Genomic DNA, 25,794 nt, shown 5'->3' with positions numbered 1-25,794 from the left:
AAAAATGTATAATTAAAATTTATTTAAAAGAAATTTTACACAACTATTTTGCCATTAATGCAGAAGTATTTTATATATTTGACTATAATTATTTTATCATTTCGTAATACATGTTTTGTGATACTTTCCTTACATGGAATAAAAAGAATCATGCGAATTTAATGCACACTGCCATTCCATCACCAAATGCAACTACGATAACACGCTATAGTAGTCTGACTCTTTGAAGAGAGGGGGTCATTACGTCAAAAATGTTTCGAATAAGGGAGCCGCAGTACGTAGATACGCTCCTGCAAGTCACGATCACTCGTATGAAATCGCGTTTTTAAATAATTTCAATATAATTTCTTTTAAATCTTCAACTCAAATCCATCAACTATAATTGAGTAATTATTTTATCTACTTAAAAATTATCAGTGAAACATCAACTATATACCAGAAACTTTAGAACGGTAGAGAGGGAATAGGATCTACGATCCATAATGAAGCACGACGATCGCGTGGCCAGTGAATTAACGTCCTGATAACGATCAGACGGGTGTTAATAGAAGCGATAAGAGCAGATTGTCAACCAGTGAAAAATCAACCGGGAAACAATACTCATCAGACATGAAAGTTTTCTGTGTTTCTTTTTCATGTTGATTTCCAGTTTGTTCGCACGGTAACGTTGTTTTCTACTGCATACAGAAAAAAGGTAAGAACTCTTGTGTTTGTTTAAAAAATTATGTTCGTTTTTAATTCCCCTTACGTGAACCATGGATTTCGAGATACAGTTGAAGATGCTAATTCTTATACGAACAATTAATCGACTGAATAACAGTCAAGTGAAATTAATAACTGTGAGAATTATAACACAAGTCAACGATCCGTTAAACCAACACCACCTTCCAGTGGTTCTCTTGTCCTACAGATCAGCTTCACCAATAGGATATTGCAATTTATATAGTGTATTTTATTCGTTATTTTAAAGTTAGAGAGTTTAAAAGAATGGTTATTTTAATAGATTTAATTTTAGATAGTGAAGTACTTGTTAAACGTTACAATCATACGTGAAATGATCATATCATTGACTTACGAAATTCTAGATTATTTAAACATTTCTTAAAACATTGTTTTTGCTATCGTTTATATTAGTCACTCGTAAGTGACCTTATTGAGTCTCTATTTTTTGACTCTTCATTGTTTTATTTAATAAATAATTATCTTTTTATAATTTTTTTATCCATTTTTATTAGTCATTATCTTATCACTATATTAATAGTACAATCTATAAAATAATTTCCACTAGAAATATTTTCTGAAAACATATTAGTAGTTAAAAGCATTTAATAATAATGAAATCTACTATATAAAAAAAAAAAAATAAAGGACATAAAAAATAGAATGATGAGAAAAAAATACATGAGAAATATTGAAATAGTAAAGGAATGTAATATAAATGTAAAAAAAAAATGTTAAAACATAAGATAAAAAGAAATAAAAGATTTGTATACATAAATTTTCATTAAATTCCAAAAACAAAGAAATAATGTATGAATTTTGCTATGTAAAAAAAATATGTTTTGTACTTGTGAAAAAATAAATCATTTTCCTGTTCCGCCCAGGTAAGCATGCCGTTGTTCAAAGCGCGGACCGCTCCTAAGTCTCCTATATCAGAAAAGGAAAAAGTTCCGAACGGTGGAGCTCATTACCATAATCATCATAATCAACCAAATGACAACGAAAATGATCAAGAAAGGTCTGATGGAACTTGGAACCAACAACAGAATGGTAACCAAGAGCAAAGACGATCTTCCAGGGTCTCTAAACGTCCTCTAACGTTCCACTGTCAACTGGCACATGGGAGTCCAACAAAATTGCTATCAGGATTTAATAATGTACGAGAACTTTATCAGAAAATAGCAGAATGCTATGATCTACAAATGGAAGAAGTGAGTCTTCTATTTAGTGTTTCGCGCTATTTGTTTAACAGAAATAATTAACATTATCTGGGTAATTAATTTTTTAATCAGGTTTTTCGTAATCTTTTATGCGAAAATTATTCGAAAATTAACACATTCGATTTATAATAGTAATTAACATACATAAATAAAATTTCCATCATATTTATTTTATAATCACAACATATAAACAGAACTCACAAATATTTCTTTTATTTTATTTGATATTATAGCAAAAAAAATATTTCTTATAATTTATTCATTGTTATGGTATACAAATAGTGGCTTTTCGCCGCTCTTCATAGGACGAACATTCCGGATACAGGAAACATCGGTTCCGGACTGTGACCTCTAGCCAACCTGACAGATACCATGGCTAAGTGTAGCTTTCCATATAATAACAAATTGTAGAAGGCCAGTAGCAACATTAACCAGGCTGACCAATTAAAATCAGTATTAAAATAAGTTTCACAACAACGTTTAAGAACCCTGATAAAAATTAATTTGCAGTTAATCATATTTAAAACAATCTAATTTGCAACACTTTTAGACACGATGTAAAAATGAAAAATATATGATAATAAATCGTGTAGAAGGTAATATAGTTAGGTTCAGATTTTTAATGAATATTAATATTAAAAATGCTAATTGTCCGTACCTTTAGCATGAAAAATAATAAAAAATTAAATTTTCCTATTACCATCTTTCCCTTTTTAAGTCGTAAAGTATAACAAAGAGAAGTGACACGGTGAAAGGGGAAACTTAATAAGAGTGGGAGGGGGGCGAGAAGAAGCTTGTGCCAGTGGCTCTGAATATCTAGCGTCTTTGATCCTAGCTACAGCTTCCATTTAAAATAAAATGTTACACAGGGTGTCTAAATTAAAGTAAGCTACCTAAATATCCTCTATGTTTTTAATGCCATGGAAGCCATTCATAGCACAGTTTGTGTGGTTCTAAAAGAGGAATATGGTAGAAGAAAAAAAGATTTGTCGGGTTACTTCTATTTAGGATATTTTTAGGTCATTTTCTTACATTGCACTTTATAGCGGGTAAAAAAACATATTTGAGTATGTCTAACACATAACAACAATAGTCGCCAAAGGACATAATAAATCGCATAATTATAGCTTATGCTGCTATCGCACCAAAAACAATTGAAAAAGCATCACAATCTGTGATTACTCGTTTCACGAGTTATGTTGGTGAGCATTATTTTTATAATTTCATCACATGCTTAGTTTTTAATTTAAAAGTCATTTGAAGGTCATGCTTTAGAGATACACAAATATACCTTTTTATCCGTTATAAGATGCGACAGAAAAAAATATACATTTTTCTGAAGCAAAAGTATCGATGGTTTAGTAAAATTAAAAAAAAATCTGCCATAAAAATTTTGTCTCCTATAATATTCTACCTTTAAAATAATTTAAATTGTGCTATGGTTTCTGGTTTGGACACCCTGTATAATGTGATATAGAAAGATTCTGGAAAAAATACTTTTTAATTATTTCAGATACTTTTTTGCACGTTAAATACTCACAAAATTGAGATGAACGAGTTATTGGGCAGTCAGATAGGAGTGGGTGATTTCATATTTGCACATAAAAAAGGTAAAAATCTAAATTTCAAACTGTCAGTAAACTTTGTATTATTAGCAATAATTGAAGCGTAATTTTTTAATCATTACTTTTCATTATCTTGTTAAATATTATTTCAATTATTACTTTTTTTTACTTCTATTGTATTAATAATTAAATCCTATTAGGAAGACCTAAAGAGATAGAATTAGTGAAAACAAATGATTCTCTTGGATTAACCATAACCGACAATGGCGCAGGCTATGTTTTCATAAAACGTATTAAGGAAGGTTCGGTGATTGACAGGATAAAAGTGATAGAAGTTGGAGATCATATCGAAAAAATTAACTCCGCTAGCCTAGTTGGTAAACGTCATTTCGAAGTAGCCAAAATATTAAAAGAAATACCTAAAGGTGACACATTTACGCTAAGACTTATAGAACCATTAAAAAATGGTTTTGCCAATATTGGTCCACGTGCAGATATGAAGAAAGGAAAGAAATCTGGTTATGGAACAGGAAAAGAGACCCTTAGGTTCAAAACCGATGGAAGTGCACAGATTATAGAGAAAGTAATTATTTAATAGAAGCAATTAATTGTAACAAAAAAACTTATGAAAAATTCGTTTGTTTTTTTTATTTTTATTAATAGGTAGATGATGCTGCTACAATAGGAATAGACAAGATCAACGTGATTCTGGAGAGTTTCATGGGCATTTACGATACGGAATTAGGTATGCAGGGCAATTCAAAAGTCTACAAATGTTTTTTAATCCTACTTTTCTCGTTTTTTTTTTTTCTCGAAATTTAAAATAGATTTGTGAATTCTTTATTATCAATCAGTTTCAAAAATATTTGTTTGAAATAATATTTATTAGATTTCTTTTTTTAAATAGCTACTCAAATCTGGGAACTGGCAGAGGACAAATGCAATAGTACTGAATTTGCAGAGGCAATTGATAATTCAGAATTAGAAGCTTTTGGATTTACTGATGACTTTGTGATTGAATTATGGGGTGCTGTGACTGATGCCAGATCTGGAAGACATCGATGATGTTAACAGCTTCATAAATTACTAGGGTAAAATAAAAAGACAACTAAGAGAAATCATTTTCTGTTACCACAAGCTTAAAATCTGTTTTATAGAAATATGACATACATATAATTGAATTGTAAATTATTTCAAGAAGTTAGTTTTTAGAATTTGTACAACACATATGATATAAATTTATACATATTTAAAATTATACGAAATAAAGAAATAAATCTATTTGAAAACATTCTATAAATCCTACCATATTTTCCTTGTTGAAAAATTACATAATAAATATAATGATTTGCACATTGAACATAAATTATTTCGTAATTTATATTTATATGATTTTTTAGTAAGTATAGCAAATAATATATCTATAGTTATAGCAAAGTGAGAACCGGAAAAGATAAACAAATTTCGTAACGAAGAATTTTGTAACTTATGTTGCAATAAAATATAATAAATATAATAATAATAATAATAAAATATTAAAGTTTAAAATGCTGGAAAAATTATTTTGAATAATATTTATGTAAATAATCACGATTCTTCGTTGAAGCACAAAATATTCTATTATACATAAATTTTAATACTAGTATATTTTGTTATCTGAAGTCAATAAGAATTAATAATAATCAGAAAACTTAATATAAAACCTAATACTGTGTAGTTAGTACGAGTCAGTATGTTGCAGCTTGTAGGGAATTTGTGTTGCAAGATTTGTCCTATACAATTTAAGAACAAATTTTTTGCCAAAAATGGTTTTTGCAATGATTAGACCCAGTTGTATATTTCTTCGGACTAGCATAGCATCTAAAAATAATTGCAAAAAATTGGACCTTTCTAAAGTAAGTAATATTAATATAAGAAAATGTTAAATAACCTATATTTCTTTTATTAAATGTTTTATGACGTTAATCAAATATAATATTAATTGTCTAATCTTATTATTCATAAATATAGATATTTATTTTATTTGCTATACTTTGTCTTTCTAAAATAAATAAAAATGGAATAAAATTTTTTTTCATCAGATATGCTCAGTAAATTTTTCCATAAAAGCTGATATTCCTCAGCCGGAGGAAGAAGTGTCAAAGTTATTACCACCTATAGGAAATGGAAAGGTGTTTAAAACTGCAGAAGAAGCTATATCAGATATGCCAGATGGTGCTATGATGTTAACAGCTTCATAAATTACTAGGGTAAAATAAAAAGACAACTAAGAGAAATCATTTTCTGTTACCACAAGCTTAAAATCTGTTTTATAGAAATATGACATACATATAATTGAATTGTAAATTATTTCAAGAAGTTAGTTTTTAGAATTTGTACAACACATATGATATAAATTTATACATATTTAAAATTATACGAAATAAAGAAATAAATCTATTTGAAAACATTCTATAAATCCTACCATATTTTCCTTGTTGAAAAATTACATAATAAATATAATGATTTGCACATTGAACATAAATTATTTCGTAATTTATATTTATATGATTTTTTAGTAAGTATAGCAAATAATATATCTATAGTTATAGCAAAGTGAGAACCGGAAAAGATAAACAAATTTCGTAACGAAGAATTTTGTAACTTATGTTGCAATAAAATATAATAAATATAATAATAATAATAATAAAATATTAAAGTTTAAAATGCTGGAAAAATTATTTTGAATAATATTTATGTAAATAATCACGATTCTTCGTTGAAGCACAAAATATTCTATTATACATAAATTTTAATACTAGTATATTTTGTTATCTGAAGTCAATAAGAATTAATAATAATCAGAAAACTTAATATAAAACCTAATACTGTGTAGTTAGTACGAGTCAGTATGTTGCAGCTTGTAGGGAATTTGTGTTGCAAGATTTGTCCTATACAATTTAAGAACAAATTTTTTGCCAAAAATGGTTTTTGCAATGATTAGACCCAGTTGTATATTTCTTCGGACTAGCATAGCATCTAAAAATAATTGCAAAAAATTGGACCTTTCTAAAGTAAGTAATATTAATATAAGAAAATGTTAAATAACCTATATTTCTTTTATTAAATGTTTTATGACGTTAATCAAATATAATATTAATTGTCTAATCTTATTATTCATAAATATAGATATTTATTTTATTTGCTATACTTTGTCTTTCTAAAATAAATAAAAATGGAATAAAATTTTTTTTCATCAGATATGCTCAGTAAATTTTTCCATAAAAGCTGATATTCCTCAGCCGGAGGAAGAAGTGTCAAAGTTATTACCACCTATAGGAAATGGAAAGGTGTTTAAAACTGCAGAAGAAGCTATATCAGATATGCCAGATGGTGCTAAACTTCTGGTTGGTGGATTTGGACTTTGTGGCATTCCCGAAAATTTAATTGCAGCAGTGTTGAAACGAGGTTCCAAAGATTTAACTGTTATTTCAAATAATGCAGGGGTTGAAGACTTTGGATTAGGCATACTTTTAAAGGAATACAGGATTAAGAGAATGATTGCTTCGTATGTTGGTGAAAATCCTGAATTTGAGAAACAATATCTTGCTGGTAAATTAGAAGTTGAATTAACTCCACAGGTGAATATCAATAACAAAATGAAATTTTAAATTTGAAAATATAGTAAATCTTATATTCATACTTTTAATATTTAGGGTACATTGGCAGAACGTATTCGAGCAGGAGGAGCTGGTATTGCAGCTTTTTATACTCCCACAGCATATGGAACAATAATTCAAGAGGGTAATGTTATTGTGAAATATGATGAAAATGGAAATGCAGAAATATCTGGAGAACCAAGAAATGTAGCACAATTCAATGGCAGAAACTATGTCTTAGAAACTGCTATTACGGGAGATTTTGCACTTGTGAAAGCCTGGAAAGCAGATAAAGCTGGCAATTTAATCTTTAGGAAATCAGCCAGAAATTTTAATCCTGTAATGTGCAAAGCAGCAAAAATTACTGTTGCTGAAGTAGAAGAAATTGTAGATATTGGTCAACTCGATCCTGATCATATTCATTTACCTGGTATTTTTGTGCATAGAATCATTAAAGGTCCTACATATGAAAAACGAGTAGAGGTTTGTATATTCTCATTGAAATTAATTGTATTTTCATTAAAATGAATTGTAATAGAAACCTTCTATTTTTTATTTAAATTAGAAAAGATATACAAAACAAAATATGAAAAAGCCCAAAAAGGTAACACCAGCAGGTAAAGCAAGAGAAAGAATTATCAGACGAGCTGCATTAGAATTTAAGGATGGAATGTTTGGTGAGGAATTTAAAATATATTTTCAATTAAAACATTTAGATTCTAACAAATAAATTTTATATAGCCAATTTAGGAATTGGTATACCTATGCTGGCATGTAATTACATTCCTAAGAATATAAAAGTGACATTGCAATCCGAAAATGGTATCCTTGGTTTGGGTCCATTTCCAGATGAGTCAGATGTTGATCCAGATTTAATAAATGCTGGAAAAGAAACAGTCACAGTCCTTCCAGGAGCCTCTTTCTTTAGTAGTGATGAAAGTTTTGCAATGATACGAGGGTACTTATGAAAAGAATATTGAAAAGTCTTTTTAATAATAGATGATAAATTTGAATCGTTTTAGAGGTCATGTTAATTTGACGATGCTTGGTGGTATGCAAGTATCGGAAAATGGTGATTTGGCTAACTGGATGATTCCAGGAAAGGTGGTAAAAGGAATGGGAGGAGCAATGGATTTAGTTTCTTCTGAAAATACCAAAGTGGTAATCACTATGGAACATAAAGCTACAGATGGAAGTCCAAAAATATTGAAAAATTGTACTTTACCCCTTACAGGTAATGTTAATATAATTTTTTTTTACATGACGATATTTTGTAGGGAACAAATAATTACTAATATCTTGATTTTAGGTCAACAATGCGTTGATCTAATAATTACGGATATGGCAGTGTTTGAAGTGCTTAAAGGTGAAGGGTTGAAATTAATTGAAATTGCGCCTAATATTGATATCAGCGATATTGTTGGCTCTACAGGTTGTGAATTTTCGGTGGCTGATGATCTTAAAGAAATGGAACAAGTAAACTTAGAGGATTGCCAATAGAATACGTCCTAAACTACTTAAATTATCAGAAAACAAAATTAAAATGTTTGTTTCATTTAAACTTAATGGGAATTATTATTTACGTTAATTTACGTTAATTTACCATTAGAAAGTAGTGGTTTATGTAAAAAGCACTATTTTTTAATTATAAAATTATACAGTAACATCTTTATGTCTATTTTTATCTATAAGAATTATAAAGTTCATTTCTAATATAATCTAAGTATATTATTTTATGTGATATCATATCTCGATTAAAGGTAACATAATTTTATAACATATATTCTAAAGCTTAAAAAAACAATAAATTCCAAGTAAAAATAAACATTGCTTATATTTTCATTGTTTTAGAACTTATAAATAAAGAAATTATTCTCTAAATTTAGCTTTTACTTTTGCTGGAAGTGGTAATAAATAGAGAACACTATTTAATATACTTAATCCAACAGCAAAAGCTAATGAAATTAACAAATTTAAATCGACATTCAATACCTCTGAAATATTTTCTCCTTCACGTGTGAAGCGTTCTATTAGATAAGATCTCCCATCTGGATATCTGCATAGTTCTGGTATCCCTGGGCATGTAAAGCTTTCATTGTAATGCAAATTTAAAAATGTAGGTACATCAATAGCCAACTGATTGAGAGCCAATGATGCATATCTGGCAGGTAATGCAGTAGAAACTGCAGCAAGCCAGTAAGGCAGACCTTTCAGACTTCTGATGGCACCAGATGCAATTACCAGAGATACTAAGGTCATGTACAAGACTATTATTGCACCTGTAATAGGTCTGCCAACCACCATAAGTACTGCAACAGTTATTTGTTCTGCTGCTACATAGCTTGCCCATAAAACACCACAGGCATAAGCCCATGTGGATAAATCTAACTCCAAAATAGGTGTTAGAATACCAATAGTGATCATAGTGGCCACAAAACTCAATGGCAAACTTAGCAATGCATATGCAGTTAAAAACATGGCTCCACCATAAAGACCTTCTCTTTTTTCTTGATAATATCTAGCTCTATACCCTGGAACTTTGTGATTAACAAATGTTATATAGTATTAACGTGTTTGTTAAGTTATGTGAAAAAAGATTGGTTTACAATCACTTACAGAGAAGAGCTGTACATGCTATTCCAGCAACATAGAACAGAGTCATTACATTGAACACTAGACCACCTGTTTGTAAAAATATTCTAGACTGCATAGGCGTCGAGTGCGAATATAGAATGCTCATTAAAGCTACAGAAAATGGTAGCAATAAAAGTCTGGCAGCAAAATGCCCTAAACCAGATTTATTTAAAGCAAATGTTGCTGCCATACCTCTCCTAAACCGTGAAAATTATATTAACATTAATTATTTCTGGAGATAACATATTTGTAAAAACACGTACAAATAGAGAGCAAATAGGGTGGAAAAACATCCTGGTTTGATTCCACGTCCTAGACCCTTATGCATAATTCCCAGAGATGTATCCTTGACATTAGATGCTACCTGGGGTACTTCTTTCATGTAAATAACACCTTCTACTTTAAATTTTTCAACCAGAACAGATATCTGTTGGTTTGATTCTAAGAAACGGTCTCTAGAGCGTCGATCGACAGTTGACAGACATACTAAAGTTATCATTATTACTAATTAATGAAACAATTCCGTAGTTATTCTATTATTTTAGATAAATACTTACAATAATACATTAGAGGATTTTCAAGTTCAGGACATGGGAAACCAATATAAGTGAAATAGTCTAACATACTTCTGGTCGGTCCAGAATAAACCACTGCTCCCAGGCATAAAAGAGTTACTCGACTCACAAAAGGTAGCACATCTGATCTAGGAGTTTCCATTGTCAAAACAACAATAGATCCTCTTCTAGTTGCATAAGACCAAAGCATAGAAACAATTAAATATGTATTTAAGGGATCAGTGTCCCATGTAGGTTCATCCAGAAGTAATAGCGTAGGGTCTTTAGCCAATTGTACTCCCAGCATCAGTCTTCTGTATTCTGGTTTTGTTAGATCATTTACTGACCTATTGGCAACTTGAGACAAAGCTAGATCAGCCAGAGTTTGTCGAACTCTGGCTTCTCTATTGTTTAAATTGGCAAGCCATGTGGCATAGGTCAATGTCTGACGGACTGTTAAACTGGGTAATAGATGACATCTGTGAGCAACATATCCACCATGACGTCTGAATAGTTCTGGAGTTAATAAGTTGTTGTTTAAAGTAACTCTACCCCTGGTTTCTCCCTCTGCCCTCCCAGCTAAAAAACAAGAAACTCCAGATTAATTTCTTATGGTTAATTAATTAAGCTTACATCAGTATCATTATTTTACCAATGACATCAAGTAAAGCCCTTTTTCCAGATCCCTTTGAACCTAAAATTGCTAACACCTCTCCACCATGAACTCGTGCAGACACATCTCGTAATACTGCAGTAGGTTCTGATTTACTTAGGCAACTTCCTTCAATAACTACAGCAGTAGAATGAAACACATTGGAGATATCAAGTGTACAGTCGGATGGGATCATTTTCAATGTGTTCGAATTATCTCATAACGATCTTTTGGAGAAATTGAACTCAGTGTTTGTTTTATACAGTTGAACAACAGGCCTTAGAGATGTTTCTATTAAGAAGAAACAATGATTCTTCTAATGAAATAATATTTCCTCACGAAAAACATACTTTAAGGAACACATAAGACGAACAAAATGGTATATAAACTAATACTACAGTTAGGGAAATGAACATCGTATGTAATATGCAGTCACCAGTAACGATACCTGGCTGGGAGTTGGCTTCGCGAGGTGAATGTCTTCTTTGAGAGAAGCCTAGTGGGAGGAAAGTAACATTAGTGGTAACTCAAGGTTGTACTAACAATTCCAATTCCCAGTTCCCTTTTCAGCTCTTCAAATCATATACAAAAGAAAAAATCCTCAAAAGTAATCCCATTTTCAAATATTACTCTGTTACAAACATTTATAATTTTATTTGCAATATTTTATCAAAGTGTAAAGTAAATAAAAATATTCTAAACAACCGTAATAAATTATCAATTAATGTTTCTTAAATATTAATAATAGTAAAACATAATAAAAAATTCATTAAAATAAAAGAATAACGCATTTTTAATTACAAATTACCATCATTGGATCTCGGGGCCCAGATTTCCGGTAGGTACGTTGGTGCGAACTTGAAAGACCAGTGAGATAGGAAGGGGACATAAAGAAGGGGATTCGTTGGAGATTCAGAAGGCACGTCTGTCAGAGGGCAGCGTTTAGAAAAGACTCCTCGGCGTTGGAGATACCGATGCCATTGCGGTATCGCGATCGCGGAAAGGGTGAATCGTTCGCGGTCCCCGTTGTGCGATTCCTGAACTATTGAATACAGTGTTTGTCCTTATAGTTTCTATCCAGAATCATTGTCAAAAAGAGAAAAAAAAGAAAGAAAAGAGAAGGATAGTAACCAGACGAAGGAAACCAGAAGGAATCAGCGGAATGGGGGAACAGCATCACCTTGACTCGACCAAGCTGGCTTGAAAGCTCATCCTGAATACCGGCGGTGAGTCATTGTCATGAAGATTCTCCGGGAATATATTAGGTTTCGTGGCACGCGCAATTCCTGACATTCACGTACTCCTTTCTTGCACGTGAAAACTTTTTTTGCTGAAAAATAGTTAGACAACTCTTATTTCTTTATTCCTCTCCTGATTAAGAGTAGTAGAAAATCGTGATTCATGGACAGTTGCAACATTTCTTACACGAGCTTCCCAGAGGTGCCATTATGGCAGTAGAAAAGTCTTACACGATCGAATTCTTATTAGACACAGGAAAAAGGAGAAAATATAAGGGAATGGCTGGAACACAATTCTGTGGCCAGTCATGGTTCAACGACTGGGAACCTGATTTTGCATAATAAGGAAGGTTCACCTCGTATCGGTGAAAGCAAGAGATTAGGAACTATTTTCCTCAAAAAAAGTCTTATCTATCCGTGAATTTTTCAATAAGTCAGATTCTTATGAAATGCTGAAAGGCTTTCCCTGATGAAGAAAATGAATGTAACGAACGTGGTTAATATTCCGTGGCCGCACTTTCCTGTTGATGATTTTCATTTCCCTGTTGATGCTTTCACTGGCTCGATAATGGTACTATAATCGTTTAAATAATGACATATCTTGAATTTGCCTAAAAATAAATTATTAATTATATTATTTTCTCTTCTAGATGAATTTGTTTAATTTTTATAATTTTTAACGGATGAAAAAGTATCTAATAGCATAAATAGATTGCGCTTTTGAATTGATAGGATTTATTGTGAGTTTTAGTGAACATAGAAGGTAAGTACGTTTGAATCGCTTGAAGTCGCGCTACTGTCCAATTGGAGATTTCAATGAGCGCACAAGGCATGTACTTCTACACCTTTCCACGTGCCACGGATGGCACTCTGCTCAATTTGCAATGTTAATTAACTCTTTCTCGTGGCAAACAAGCATACCCTCATGGAATATTGAAAAACGCGGCAGCACTGACCTCGGTGCACGAGTCCATAAAGCGTTCGGTGCTCCATTGCATGGCTCAATGGCGGAACGAATACAAATAATCGAGATCTTCGGAAATAAACATGAAATATTAAAGAAGATGGTGCAGAAATTTAAACGTTTCATTCCGCAAAAACATAAGATGGATAAGGAAAATTCTTTTGAGCAAATTCATTTGAGAAAATGAGCAAATTCTTTGATCTTTTAGTTTTAACACCTTTTCAAATATATTTATTTTTCTTTTGTATTTTATTGCCTTTGGTGTTGTTTTCCTGCAAAAAAGAAGTAGACTTAAAAATCGTTAAAATGTCGCTTTTACATTAACAAATAAATTTTTGTACCATCTTTTACGATATTTTTTATTTGGGAAGCTTTCTGGAAATAGGGTCTACCTTCCACAATCCAGATGAATTTTTCGCTTGTAAAACCACAATATTAATAAAAAAAGCCTATCGATATTGCATAAACTTTATCTTTAACATAAAATACTACTATAATGATGAGTAGACTATAAAAATTGACAAAGGGTTTATTTAGAGAAATGCTCTTGCAGAAAGCTCCTCAATTATAGTAACATTATAATTTCGTAACGAATGTCTCGTATTTTAAAAATATGTATTTAGTTAACGGGATATAATTTCAGCGAAAAGAACATGCTGGTACTATTATCACTCTTGGTGACATTGGTATCAAGGTTCATTCCCTGATTGGTGCCTGAATATGTCCGATAATTCAACTTTCCATAGTTTGTTGTACGTGGTATCTAGGCCATGCTTTATTAAGACATGCTCTCCATCACGTGTATACGAGATCGAGAGGTACACTAGATGAAATCGGTGCGTGGGACAGTCTCACAGTTAGCGGAAGAGATTTCGAAACCAGAGTATCGTTTCCCTAAACTATCCAACTTAACCAGGCATTGGAAAACGTTGCTATTTCTATGTGCTATTGGATAACAATAAAACAATGTAATATCTTCATAATGAATTGTTTTGATTATTTCAATCTTTTGGAAAGTAAACAATCTTTCATTATAAAATACCTCTTTCCTCGTGTTTCACCATAAGAAGCTATTTCTTAGCTCCGGTCTTCCGCAGTTTTCTAAATTTATGGGGATTAGAGCAGTGGCAAGAACTGAAATCAGCAATTCGTTTTATTTCAAGAAGGGAAAAGGAGAAATAGAAAACGAAGAAAAAGTAGCAGCAAGAAAGAATGGTATCAGCTCATCAACTTACATGCACATTCGTGATAGTTAATCCATTTAACGTGACCGCCTTGCTGGCACACAACTATCGCTTTTCATCACGAACGCCTGATGCCCAGTGGATTGAAAAGTGAATTTGCATGTCGTCCAGTGGTTGACGATGAAAATCAGCGAACCGTTCAACATGTGTTAATTAAATATCACCTTCCACGGGATTGGATCACGGTCCACTGAACCTTAGATATGTTGACGCTTTTCATAAAGTATAACCAGAAATTTTGTAGACGCTGAGGAAAGGAAAGAAAAAATATATAGCGACCAGTTTGATACAACTGTTGCAGAAACGGGATATGCAAATGAACAGTTAACTCGAATTCATGATAGTTATCTAGCTCTAAAAAAAAGCTTGTACACGACATTACGTAAATCAAGGGGAAACATTACGGTCAATGAACACGATTTTCACTATATTAAATAAGGAGAAATCTATATGAGTAAGAAATCGTTAAAATTTTTTGGATATACATACTTTGGAGATGATAATTGGAGTGATAAGCGTCAATTGGCTAATTCATACGGGTATAAATGTTTTTCGTCTCCTTCTTCTCTTCTCTTTCTTCTAGAACTTGGAGATCCAAATGATTAGCATTACACGTAATACTGTTTTAGCAAAAATGAAGACGAAAATTATTTCACGCGATTATTGGAGAAATTTAACGAGAAAAGGAGAAAGATGAGAAAGAGTTTAATTACTTTAAAGGATTTCATAGTTGGATGATGAAGCAGGATGATCGGGAGACTACCGGGAATGACGATTAGTCGCGAAAATAACGTAGAATACTGGCTAGTTGCGACCATACCGTTACTCAATGACGAGTAAAAATCTCAGTTGATGCTGTAGATACACAGAAAAGAATTTTATGAGTAAAGAAGATCCATTACCGAATAAGAATCAGCGAGTCTTTTATTCAGCGACTGTGAACAATTTTCATGTAATCTCAAAATTCATCAAAGAAACCATTCAACCAGTAAGTATTTACAAGGGAAAAAGAAGACGAAACTGACCAAAACGAGCTAGTTCACGGTAAAAAGACAAGAGAAATGTCCTTTGTTTGAGGAAGCTGCTTAAAAGGTGTTCAGTTTGGCGCAAACATACGACAAGTGAGTCAACATCTAACGGGAAATCGCTTGACGTCCGAGAAAAAATGTCGCCATAATGGCATCTAACGTGGACCAGTACTATTTGCATGGGCCACCCGATATATAAAAAAGGCGTTATCTCAGGCTACCATACTATTCCACTTATTAACTCTACTTACTCTTTTAAGATTTATCGAATCTTATTCACTTTTCGGTATATCTCTAAAATTATTATAGTTCTATAATATCCCATTCAATTTTTTCGTATAGATTTTTATCAGATATACAAATTACAGTATAAAACGATACCCCTATCTCAATAATTCTAAACGAAGAGCAATAATATACGCTACCAAATTATGATTAATGGCATAAAATGGAATTTTATAAAACACTAATTAAAATTCTATAAATATTTTAGAAACAAATGAATCATACAGTAAATTTTCAACATAAAATTTATATTTCTGATATAATTGTCAACGTTCAAGGATCTTGTGTGCCTTTTCAAGTTCATCACGAGCTACACCGTTAATAGAAATGCCATGAAGCTTTCTCGGTCACGTGTGCCCGTGCAATGAGCATAATCATGCGAATGTATATGAGTAAATGGAACTCCGTGTATACTCACCGGGATGTGAAGCGATGTATTCTCGTAAAATCGACACCAGTTGTTCCATAGATATTTGATGAGCTTACTTGATGGTGCCGAACGATCGGCACCTGCTGTGGAAAGAAAATTCAGAGTGAGGAGTGAGATGAAATTATGGGTCGTACGATATTTGTAACGTCACAAATAAATTTAAAAATTTGTTAACGAAGAATTTTTAATCTTGTTAATTAAATAGAGTTACTTGAGCGAGTTTAAAATATCGTTTTGTCAATTTGATAACGGTTCAACGACAAGAGTGTGAAATAATGTCTAAAATGGCAAAAAGTAAGGCGATTAACGGTCAGATGTGCGCAACTGCGTCAGAACTCATTCTAGGATGTAATGATTTTGCGTGATTTCACATCTAACTAAAATCCAATAAATATTGTCCAATATTTGGATGATATAATAGGATATCAAATCTACAGATTTCACCTAGTTGCATAGATAATGAAACATTCGTTATATAAAATTTATATAATAAAACTTTTTGGCACTTTTATGCAACAGTATTACATAAGATAATAATAAAGAGAGATAAACAGTTTCAAATAATGAAATCTAATAAAGAGGAAAAAATTAAAACTTATCGTACAATTGAAAAAATTTTATTGTAACGTTTATTGATATTAAATAAATTTTAATTTTAAAAAGATATTTCTAGAGAATAATTAATGAATATTATTTAATAAACCAAGAATGAAAAGTAGAAATTTAATTTGACTAAAAGCATTTAAACGAGAGATGTTTAATAATGGAATATAATAAATATAATCGTGATCGATGGAATTCTTTCCATCCGTTTTGAAACGGATACCAGTTTCTTTCCTTTCACAGTATACTACCAGGGGCCAAGAGGTGAACAATTTCGAGTCTCCAGTGGTGAACAATTTCAAAGGCGCGCCGATTATTCGCACGGTGTGCACGCATGCTTATGGAATGCCATAGTGCTTTCAACTCCGTTCGAATGCGTTTATCACTAATCATACGAAACAATTCATATGTTATATTTCCTTTATTAATTTTTTTTGTTGACTGTAACATTCCAATCCACAGCTGAATTAAAATATTTCTTTTAATTATCTATTTATGTTTTCTGTTATCTTTCGCATAAATAAATCCTAGTTTTCCAAACAATAAATACTATATAGTATTGTAAGTATAATAACATTTCTTTAGTAGTTTAATAAAATAAAAAATATGATTAAAGTGAAATAAAAAAATACAAATTTCTTTCATCTTTTAAGTAAAAAAGTAAATTAACATCAAAGTGTCTTTTCTTTAAAACATTTTCAGTAGTGATACAATTCATTACAGAAACTAAACCTGATCAACCCATTAATATTAAAATAAACCTAATAAAACAGATCACTGTAAAATTTTGTTATTTAATTTTTAAACATTATTTTATCTAACATATGAAAAATTGGCAATAAATTGGAAGTTTGTTCACCTGGTTCATAAAAATATGGATTTTGGTTAAGCTTGAAACCAACTGAAGTCGTTTATACATTTCTCAGCAGCTCTACTGGAGCTGTGAACGTGACGCAATCCGCAGTGCGCTTCATCCAGTCTCGCTTGAACTGTTCAGATACCACAAAGCATGGGCTCGGAAGCGTGGGAGCTGGAACGGAGGTACTCGGTGCCTGGGGCATTGGACACCAGAGGCTTAGAGCCTCCAGCTAGCGAAGACCTTCATGCTTGGTCCATCTACAGGTGCCGTTCTACTTCACTTTCAATCTGTACTCCTAAAAACCAACGTAATCGATATATTTTCAGGCAAAACTTGAACTCCGATTTCACCGATTCGGCACTTGGATCAGCAGAAAAATCTCCTCTTCCCTACGGGAACTTCCAATTGAGGGATTCCACAGTACAGAGCATTCTTAGACACCCTAGATACGGCCCGAAAAGTCCTCTAGCTAACAATTCGTATACTTATCTAAAATTTGGTCTCCCAAGGGTTCTTCCTCCTAGTTCTAGGAACAGGGATGGATCAAGTGGTTATGATTCCAGCGAGGAGGGTCGTAGAGTGTCCCATGCAGGAACTTCTGCGCATGGAACCTCTGCTATGAGGTCTGCTAGAAGCGATCCCGATTTTAGACATGTTCACATGTCTGTTCCCAGAGAACATGCACACTCTCAATTAACAGTTTCGAGAGAGAATCCTAGGTTGAGGAGCGCCAGCGAGGCGAATCTTCTCCATGGAGGCGTTAGAATGAATAGGAGACACAGTATTGCGCCTATAGATCCGGGATATGGAGTCCATGAATCTAGAGGTAGTTATTTTTTTCATATTTTTATTTCTGCCATATATTCAGGTGTTCGTTTAGTTACAGTTTTAATTAAAGAAGAAACTGATATTTAGGACATGGAATTCTGGGCCCAGAAAGCTATACATTACCTCTGAGGACTGTACCTTGTCTCCAACACCCTCATCTTCAATTACGAGGAGTGGAGGCTTCAGGATCTGATGGCTTGCCTCTTTTACGAGGGATTACTCTAGAAGCAGGAGCTACTGAGGTATTAGCCATTATGGCTACTACAGAGAAAGAAGGAAAACAGATCGTGGAAACCATTGCCGGAAGAAAAAGAATTAAGAAAGGAGATATTTTGCTCAATGGAAGATCCGTATCTTTTAAAACCTTAAGGTATATTTTACATTTGTTTTAAAATTATCGTAAATTATCAATTAATTTTATTCTTTTTTCTAGGTCTCGAGTTGCTTATTTGTCTACTGAGAATAGTTTAAGTCCAGGTTTAACTGCTCAACAGACACTGAGCTTTTATATGCTTCTTAGAGGAGGTCCAAATACTTCCAAATTGGAGGCTGAAGCAATTCTTCAGGAACTTGGTTTAGAAGCAACAAAACACTGTCTTGTGAATTCATTGACAACCTCTGAAGCAAGAAGATTGGCCCTAGCCTGCCGTTTGTTACAAGATTCGCATATTCTCGCACTAGACAGGCCAACGCATGGTTTAGATATTTTTGATGCATTCTTTCTAGTAGAATACTTGAGACAGTGGGCTAACAGAGGTCAAAAATTAGTAGTATTGACCTTACATCCGCCTACTTATGAAATACTAACAATGGTTTCGAGAGTGGCGCTTACTTCCGGCGGAAGAATCATGTACTCCGGTCCCAGGAGGGATATGTTGCCATATTTTGCCCTTGCAGAGTTCCCCTGTCCTCCATTTAAAAATCCTTCTGACTACTATCGTACGTGATTTTGATATTATACTTTCAATATTAATACTATCAGTACAATAACAAATAACTGTACTCTTTGTGTCACTATATTCTGTGTTCAGATCTTTCCACGTAATAAAAAACGTTGGAATTAGGAATAGATGATATTTTATAATACTCAAAATTGTTCCAAAATTTATAGCAATTCTTTCTTTTAGTTGATTTAGTTACATTGGATGACCTGTCTGCGGAAGCTATGCTGGAATCTTCTCAAAGAATAGACCATCTAGCTGAACTTGGAAGGACCAGGTTACCACCACTAAGTGATCCTGGACCACCTGGGGCACTTCCCCCTTCCATTTCCAGTCCCAATATATTCTCACAGATTTATGCATTACTTCTAAGGACTCTAATCTACAGTCAACCATGGACGCTAACTAGATTACTTAGAAAAATCGTTATCTCTGCTTCTCTGAGTATTTTACTTGGTGCTATATTTTGGGATGTAGCTGGAGACTCAAATTTACATCTCAGAGATCGAGTTGGTTTTCATTATGCCAGCTTAGGAATCTTCTTTTGGCCGTTGACCTTATTAGCCATCTGTGAAGTAGCTGATTGCAGAGCAAACGTGGAAAGAGACATTAAAGATGGCTTATATAGGAGATTTGTATATATTTTAATAGAGGTAAATCTTCAATGAAAGTAAAATTCAATTGTCTATTTTATTAATTTGATTTTCCTCTTCAGCTCCTTTGTGGAGTACTGTCTTGGTGCATAGTATACTTAATCTACTTGGCACCAGGCTATGCCATGTCAGGACTTCACCTGGTGCCAGACGAGAATCTGACTTCCTTGTGGAATTATCTTGGAATCGGTTTATTGTATTTAATACTGCAGCATTTAATCTGCATACTATTTGCTCACACTTGTAAGTGGACATACTTGGCCTCTTTATTTGCTGGAATTGTGATTGGAGAAATGACTTTAGCTGGTGGAGTGTCCTTGCATTTGGAGAATTTGCCAAGCTGGTATCAAAAAATCAGCCCAATGCAGTGGTCTTTATCCTTATTATTACCTCCTCTTCATCAAACAGAAGTCATGAATAAGCTGACCAATTGTAAGCCAAAACAAATTCAAAGGCAGGATATCATAGTTCAAGCTGCTTGTGAGCCACCTGATGGTGCATTAGCACTATATGAAATTGCACTAGATAAGTTCAACGTAAGAGGAGAATTGTGGCTGGGAATAGGAATAACTATTGTCAGTGTTCTAATTATATTAGTATTCCTATGTATTCGATATACCACTCCTAAAAGACTCAGGAGTGCACCAAACAAGCCATAAAGTGCAATAACTCAATAACTGAATCATCAGCTCCTTAATACGATATCTGTGTATTTTAGTAACGTTAATGAATAGCAGAGTATTCTTCTAACTTTGCAATGTTATAAGTACAATAATAGCTATTAATAATAAATATAGTTATTTGCTTCATCATCAAACATATTTTATACCATGTCATGGTCATAGATTTTGAATTTTGTCTATATTATTGCGACTTTTTAAAGCTATAGACTTTAGAAACTTGCAAAATAGACTTAAACAACGAAGTTTCAAAGTCTAATGAGCCAATACACCTTACATATCGATCTTGAGACGCTTTAAAATAATCTGTATTTTGTAATGCTATAATCAAATCAATCGAGGAATGTTTTTATCAAATAAAAACATCAACTTATCTTGTACTGTTAATTAACTGATTTCTCCACTTTAAAATTTTGAGTATTTTCATCGAAGATTATCAATTAATATGACAAAGAAGTCCGGTCGGTTCCTTTATGGAAACTTGATCGTAAGCTCCATCTACAACTCCGACGATATCGACAAAGTTCGATCGGTAAGTCTAATTTTTTATTTACTGTAATTTGATAAAAAGTACCTGATTTTCAAAAAACACTATGGTTATTAATTTATCTCATAGAAGACTTTCATTTTGCAAACATCTTATTGCACTTAATTGCATCTTCTTCATTAGTAAGTAATAAATGAAGTAAGTCGCTAGAAGACATATCAGCATCAATGTGTCATTTGATTTTAATGAATTTACGTATCTATAATGCTTATGAATCGAGATATTTCTTATGAGAACACAGCTTACATCTTAAAGTCTCAATTTCGATTTCGATCTAAAGTTAAAAATGTCAAATCTCTATAACATGAATTATTTATATCTACTTAGTTATTGAATAATTTGTTACACATAACAGAGATATCTCAAAAACCGATGAGGTGCTGTCTTTCAGATCAAATTTTCAATCTAGAAACGATTCTTTAAATTTATTATCTATAATAGAAACGTATAAGCGGCTAAATTTGATGTTATTTCATAGACAAATATATCTGCCGATTAATGACTTAATGCATATCCTAAATGCATTCTTCGAAGAAAATAGGCAGCTTGCATTTGATAATTAGTTAGATTTGAGTAATTTTATCGAGCGGGCTATTTAAACATTACCTCATTATCTTATTCTCGTCGTTTATTTTCCATTCTTTTTTAATCCTTATAGTAACCACAATTGATTTTGTATAGTATCACAATTGATTTTGAGGATCGTTTAGATAAAGGAGACAAGTGACAATTATTTTTGAATACCAAATTTATGTTATGTTATAACTTCTGCTTTACATTAGCAAGAAAATTTAATGTTTTCTGGCAATCTTCTGATTTAATCAAACTCACATGTCTTGTGGACCACAGAAAATTGTTCTTAAACGAATTATTCTTTTAGTGGTCAATATTTCAACAAAATAAGTTTACTGTTGAATTTATGATTTATAATAATTAAAATTTTTTTATTTTGTTACTTCTTATGACATTCTAGAGGCATCCCTTGCACCCTGTTCAACTTTCGAGAGTTGCCGGTTCGTTTACTGAATTAGTATAAATTGGCACCAGGGCAATCGTCGTAAATGCCGACTTCCGTCGATGAAAGTAATTAACTAGTGGTCATAAGTCGAGTAAACAAAATTCCTGGAAAATGCATAGGCTTGTTAAGCGAAGATCGCAGGAGAACAAAATCAAGTTCTTATATCATAAGCATTAACCTAGCATCGTTACACCTCAAAATCAATGAACCACTCTGTCTCGCGTTCGACGTGCGTGCATTGGACCTTGATTCATTGAGACTAAAACCATACTATAAGCATTCATTCTTTTTATTCTTATGAACGCCAGCTTACTCGATATTAGCTCCGTACCTATTGTCAAAATAATATTTAACAAAATAATTTTATTCCAATAAATTGCATAATCGATGAAAAGTGAAAGACATTAGTAATTTCAAATATGCACAACTACCTTGAAAAATTGTACTTAAACGTTTTCCATTTGTTCCGACAATTATGCAAAATAATATAACTTTAATAAATTGGATAAGTACAAAATGAAGATTAAGTTGCTCTTTGACTCTAAACCCAAACCTTCGCATCAAAAATGGTCTTCGGATATTTTCTCTTCTTCAATTATTCTAAAAAGGACATTTTATTCGAACAAACTGCATAATTGTTACAAAGGTAGGTGTTAAATTACTATCGTTTGTGTGGATCAACGATTCCATATACGAACCGACGTACCAATTCCTGACAAGGTCTCTCCAACGACAGGAAGAACAAAAACGGCACGGGATAACAACGAAAACCCGTGGGCCCGCGTGGGCGCGAATGTATAAAGCTCTTTTCGCTTTCTCCCTCCTGATCCCGTTCGCCTCTTCATTGATTATTTTACTTCGCCACCTACCAACGTGTGCCGGCACATTCTATATTAGCGCGTTATATCTACACAAGTCGCCATACGAGAACAAGTATTCTTGGATCCTCTAACGAGGGACGCTAATTAAACATCCACTTTGTAGAGAAACTCAATCACCTTTGTACAGAAATATTTCCTTCTTACCGTATATTTGTATTTTTAATTTTTATAAAATTATTTCAATCAACATTATCTTGATTACACATGTGTAGAAAATTATCGATAATCTTCCTCCCTTAGTAAATCCAATCAATATACGAGAATTTCGATAATCGTATTTCGATATATCGATACATTTGAAGCATGTATAGGACTTCATGTGTTAACCTATAACGTATTCCTTTAATTCTTTGTTACGAGATTTATTCCTTTTTAAAGTTATTCTTTGTTAAAAAATTCATTCAGAAATTAAAAAAAGTCACGGAAAATGTATAATTATCGATTATGTGATGAGTTTACTCGCAGAGTAATAACCTTGAATAAAATATTGAAGTAACCTAAAATATTATTTATACTGCTATTTAAGTAAAGTTTCTTGAATTTTTAGGTATGCAATGAAATTTTTAAATATTCAAAGCATAAAAATGTAAACTTAGTAGACTATCAATTTAAACTAACAATAAATCAAATTATTTTAATTATTGAATTAAAAAATCGTTCTTAAAATTTTATACTATTTTAAAAATTTGGATTCGTGAATCCAAACTTATCTATTACTTTCTAATATCCTAAGGCTTCAACTTGATTTGAATTCGGATCGATGCATGTATCCTTCAAATGTTTATTAGAAAACATTTAAAAAAACTATAAAGAAGAAAATAGAAGAAACCAATGCACTTCAGATATTAATAATTCATGAAAAAATAGAGAATTATCAGACATTTAACGGTCACTTAAAAATTGATCGACTAAACCGTGAAATTGTATTTAATATCGTAATCTTAATTATAAATTTTACAAATTTTCTTGCAAGATGAGAAATCTGTCTTAAATCTGGCGAAAATCTCTTGGAAATCACTACTACGAATAAAATATTTAACCTAGTTTTGTATTTAATCTAGATTGACATACCTGTTCTATAAAAATGAATATAGCAGATTCTGTTTAATCTTAATAATCTTATACAAGCAGCGCCCTCTTTTCTTAATAATTGTATTAATTAATTAACAATTCGGCAAAGATATACATAACAAATTTCTAAAGATGTTCTTAAAAATTCTGAAGATTAATCTATAATTGGTATTGTCATTAAAAATGATTAATAGAAAAAAGAAGAACAAAGAGATGCAAGAGGAAAGTATTGCTAATATGTAACGATTAGCGCCATCTCTGATTAATTTCCGACGTAACACAATCAAACATAAAGAATGTGTACATGTCAATGAATTGGTTCTTTCGTTGCAAAATCTTAACGACAATCTTCAAGAAAATCCACGAATAAGAAGCAATAGTTAGAGATTAAGATTAAGCATGCAATAAGTTCAGAAAAAGTACAAATTAACTCGATAAATACAATCTATTTTCATTGTTTATCGATCTATAATTGTAGATACGTACATCAACCTGTTTATGGCCTCTTGTGTTAACCAAATGTCATAGGGATAAAAAGAGAGACAAAGGTCCTGTAAGCTGTTTTACAGGCTAGTCAACGTGTCAGAAACTCGATGGAATGTGGGCGCACCAGTTTCGAGAGTCATTCAGAGAATCGACCGTACGTCTTAGAATTTCCCTTAGAATAGAAAACGCGGGAAATGATCGATATCTTTAACCTATAAAGATGTATCGAGTATCGATAATTCATAAAGTGAGATTATTAATTTTATATGACTGATTAATGTTTATATGACTAATTACAGCTAATATTAAACAAGTTGGACTTTGATTATTATCACAAGATAGTGATCTCAAATGTTTATCCAATATTTCTGAATTTTTTCTCTTGCTTATCGATTGAAACAGAATGTGATTATTCATAATGGAAGTCTCCTTCGTTTATGCTGCTATTCAGCTTGTATATTTTGAAAAATCTTCGCAAAGATTTAAAGTTATTTTTGTATATCGCAAGATTTTTGGACATTAGAGGTATTATTTTGACTATACTTTATTTACAATTTGTTCATTTTATTTTAAAGCTTAAGCTAATATTTTTTTCTAAAATAAAAAATAGATTTTATTTATTGCCTTGTATCAAGAGATTTCAGAGTCTTAGATATTATCTTAATTCGTCTCCAATTTTATCTATTTTAACGTGAAGCGTAAATAGAACAATTTTTTTAGATTTGTTTAATTCCTCGAGTTGCAAAAAGAGAACCTTTTCTAACGTCCTAGCAGCGAAGAAAGCAGCCGGATGCAGGAGAGGCGAGGGACGTCATTATCTTATCTCGAACCATTTCCTGTCAACCTGGGGCCGCTTTTCGTAGTAATCACACGCACACGCCCACGCAGTAACATATACAAACTTACATTTGTTCACATATACATGTTAGCGAGTGCGTGCACTAATGCTCGGCCAAGTGCCAGGGAGTATTGCTTCCGGTGCGTATACCCGCGTTCACCTCGGTGTTGGTGCATTCATGCACGTGAATACGCGTTCGACGTTACATCTGGTGAGG

At 32.3% G+C, this 25,794-nt stretch overlaps 4 protein-coding genes and 1 long non-coding RNA gene across 6 annotated transcripts; 3 read left to right on the top strand and 2 right to left on the bottom strand.

Moving 5' to 3' along the window:
* The first annotated feature begins 5 nt into the window (after window positions 1–5).
* On the top strand, window positions 6–4,719 carry kermit (PDZ domain-containing protein GIPC-like protein kermit). The gene is made up of 7 exons (XM_017908822.1): window positions 6–309; window positions 418–694; window positions 1,605–1,931; window positions 3,454–3,550; window positions 3,706–4,088; window positions 4,169–4,250; window positions 4,413–4,719. The coding sequence occupies exons 3-7, from the start codon at window positions 1,611–1,613 to the stop codon at window positions 4,568–4,570; spliced, it is 1,041 nt and encodes a 346-aa protein (XP_017764311.1). The 5' UTR covers window positions 6–309; window positions 418–694; window positions 1,605–1,610; the 3' UTR covers window positions 4,571–4,719.
* A 526-nt stretch (window positions 4,720–5,245) lies between these two features.
* Window positions 5,246–8,716, top strand: SCOT (Succinyl-CoA:3-ketoacid CoA transferase). 2 transcript variants are annotated; one of them, XM_017908821.1, is made up of 8 exons: window positions 5,246–5,400; window positions 5,587–5,719; window positions 6,878–7,125; window positions 7,201–7,626; window positions 7,709–7,820; window positions 7,885–8,101; window positions 8,166–8,377; window positions 8,453–8,716. In XM_017908821.1, the coding sequence occupies exons 1-8, from the start codon at window positions 5,311–5,313 to the stop codon at window positions 8,641–8,643; spliced, it is 1,629 nt and encodes a 542-aa protein (XP_017764310.1). In that variant the 5' UTR covers window positions 5,246–5,310; the 3' UTR covers window positions 8,644–8,716. The 2 variants fall into 2 exon arrangements, with proteins under 2 accessions (XP_017764310.1, XP_017764309.1); XM_017908820.1 differs by lacking the exons at window positions 5,246–5,400; window positions 5,587–5,719 and adding an exon at window positions 6,404–6,558 and having other exon boundaries at window positions 6,745–7,125.
* A 296-nt stretch (window positions 8,717–9,012) lies between these two features.
* On the bottom strand, window positions 9,013–11,257 carry LOC108553791 (ATP-binding cassette sub-family G member 5). The gene is made up of 5 exons (XM_017908831.1): window positions 10,984–11,257; window positions 10,335–10,910; window positions 10,041–10,263; window positions 9,760–9,974; window positions 9,013–9,680 (listed from the first exon to the last, which is right to left on the bottom strand). The coding sequence occupies exons 1-5, from the start codon at window positions 11,177–11,179 to the stop codon at window positions 9,013–9,015; spliced, it is 1,878 nt and encodes a 625-aa protein (XP_017764320.1). The 5' UTR covers window positions 11,180–11,257.
* An 883-nt stretch (window positions 11,258–12,140) lies between these two features.
* Window positions 12,141–20,715, top strand: LOC108553778 (ATP-binding cassette sub-family G member 5). The gene is made up of 7 exons (XM_017908818.1): window positions 12,141–12,209; window positions 17,773–17,897; window positions 17,961–18,460; window positions 18,550–18,832; window positions 18,896–19,401; window positions 19,590–20,056; window positions 20,119–20,715. Exons 2-7 carry the CDS (start codon window positions 17,785–17,787, stop codon window positions 20,713–20,715), a joined length of 2,466 nt encoding a protein of 821 aa, XP_017764307.1. The 5' UTR covers window positions 12,141–12,209; window positions 17,773–17,784.
* On the bottom strand, window positions 12,253–13,364 carry LOC108553779 (uncharacterized). Its single transcript, XR_001890660.1, has 3 exons — window positions 12,993–13,364; window positions 12,715–12,832; window positions 12,253–12,313 (listed from the first exon to the last, which is right to left on the bottom strand). It is a non-coding gene; the product is annotated as an uncharacterized LOC108553779 (long non-coding RNA).
* Window positions 20,716–25,794: the final 5,079 nt, after the last annotated feature.

Source organism: Eufriesea mexicana, unplaced genomic scaffold, assembly GCF_001483705.2.
Source record: "Eufriesea mexicana isolate 0111107269 unplaced genomic scaffold, ASM148370v2 scaffold13223, whole genome shotgun sequence".
Taxonomy (NCBI): domain Eukaryota; kingdom Metazoa; phylum Arthropoda; class Insecta; order Hymenoptera; family Apidae; genus Eufriesea; species Eufriesea mexicana.
This window is presented reverse-complemented; position numbering and strand designations above follow the sequence as displayed.

Bases quoted from the DNA above. Each gene is read 5' to 3' on its own strand.
- SCOT (XM_017908821.1), top strand. From the start codon at position 5,311: ATGGTTTTTGCAATGATTAGACCCAGTTGTATATTTCTTCGGACTAGC. The intron at 7,627-7,708 runs GTTTGTATATTC...TATTTAAATTAG, and splicing joins CATATGAAAAACGAGTAGAG to AAAAGATATACAAAACAAAA. The intron at 8,102-8,165 runs GTACTTATGAAA...GAATCGTTTTAG, and splicing joins AGTTTTGCAATGATACGAGG to AGGTCATGTTAATTTGACGA.
- LOC108553791 (XM_017908831.1), bottom strand. From the start codon at position 11,179: ATGATCCCATCCGACTGTACACTTGATATCTCCAATGTGTTTCATTCT. The intron at 10,264-10,334 runs GTAAGTATTTAT...TGATAACTTTAG, and splicing joins AAATCCTCTAATGTATTATT to TATGTCTGTCAACTGTCGAT. The intron at 9,975-10,040 runs GTACGTGTTTTT...TTCACGGTTTAG, and splicing joins ACCCTATTTGCTCTCTATTT to GAGAGGTATGGCAGCAACAT.
- kermit (XM_017908822.1), top strand. From the start codon at position 1,611: ATGCCGTTGTTCAAAGCGCGGACCGCTCCTAAGTCTCCTATATCAGAA. The intron at 4,089-4,168 runs GTAATTATTTAA...TTTTATTAATAG, and splicing joins GTGCACAGATTATAGAGAAA to GTAGATGATGCTGCTACAAT. The intron at 4,251-4,412 runs GTATGCAGGGCA...TTTTTTAAATAG, and splicing joins CATTTACGATACGGAATTAG to CTACTCAAATCTGGGAACTG.
- LOC108553778 (XM_017908818.1), top strand. From the start codon at position 17,785: ATGGGCTCGGAAGCGTGGGAGCTGGAACGGAGGTACTCGGTGCCTGGG. The intron at 18,833-18,895 runs GTATATTTTACA...TCTTTTTTCTAG, and splicing joins GTATCTTTTAAAACCTTAAG to GTCTCGAGTTGCTTATTTGT. The intron at 19,402-19,589 runs GTACGTGATTTT...TCTTTCTTTTAG, and splicing joins AAATCCTTCTGACTACTATC to TTGATTTAGTTACATTGGAT.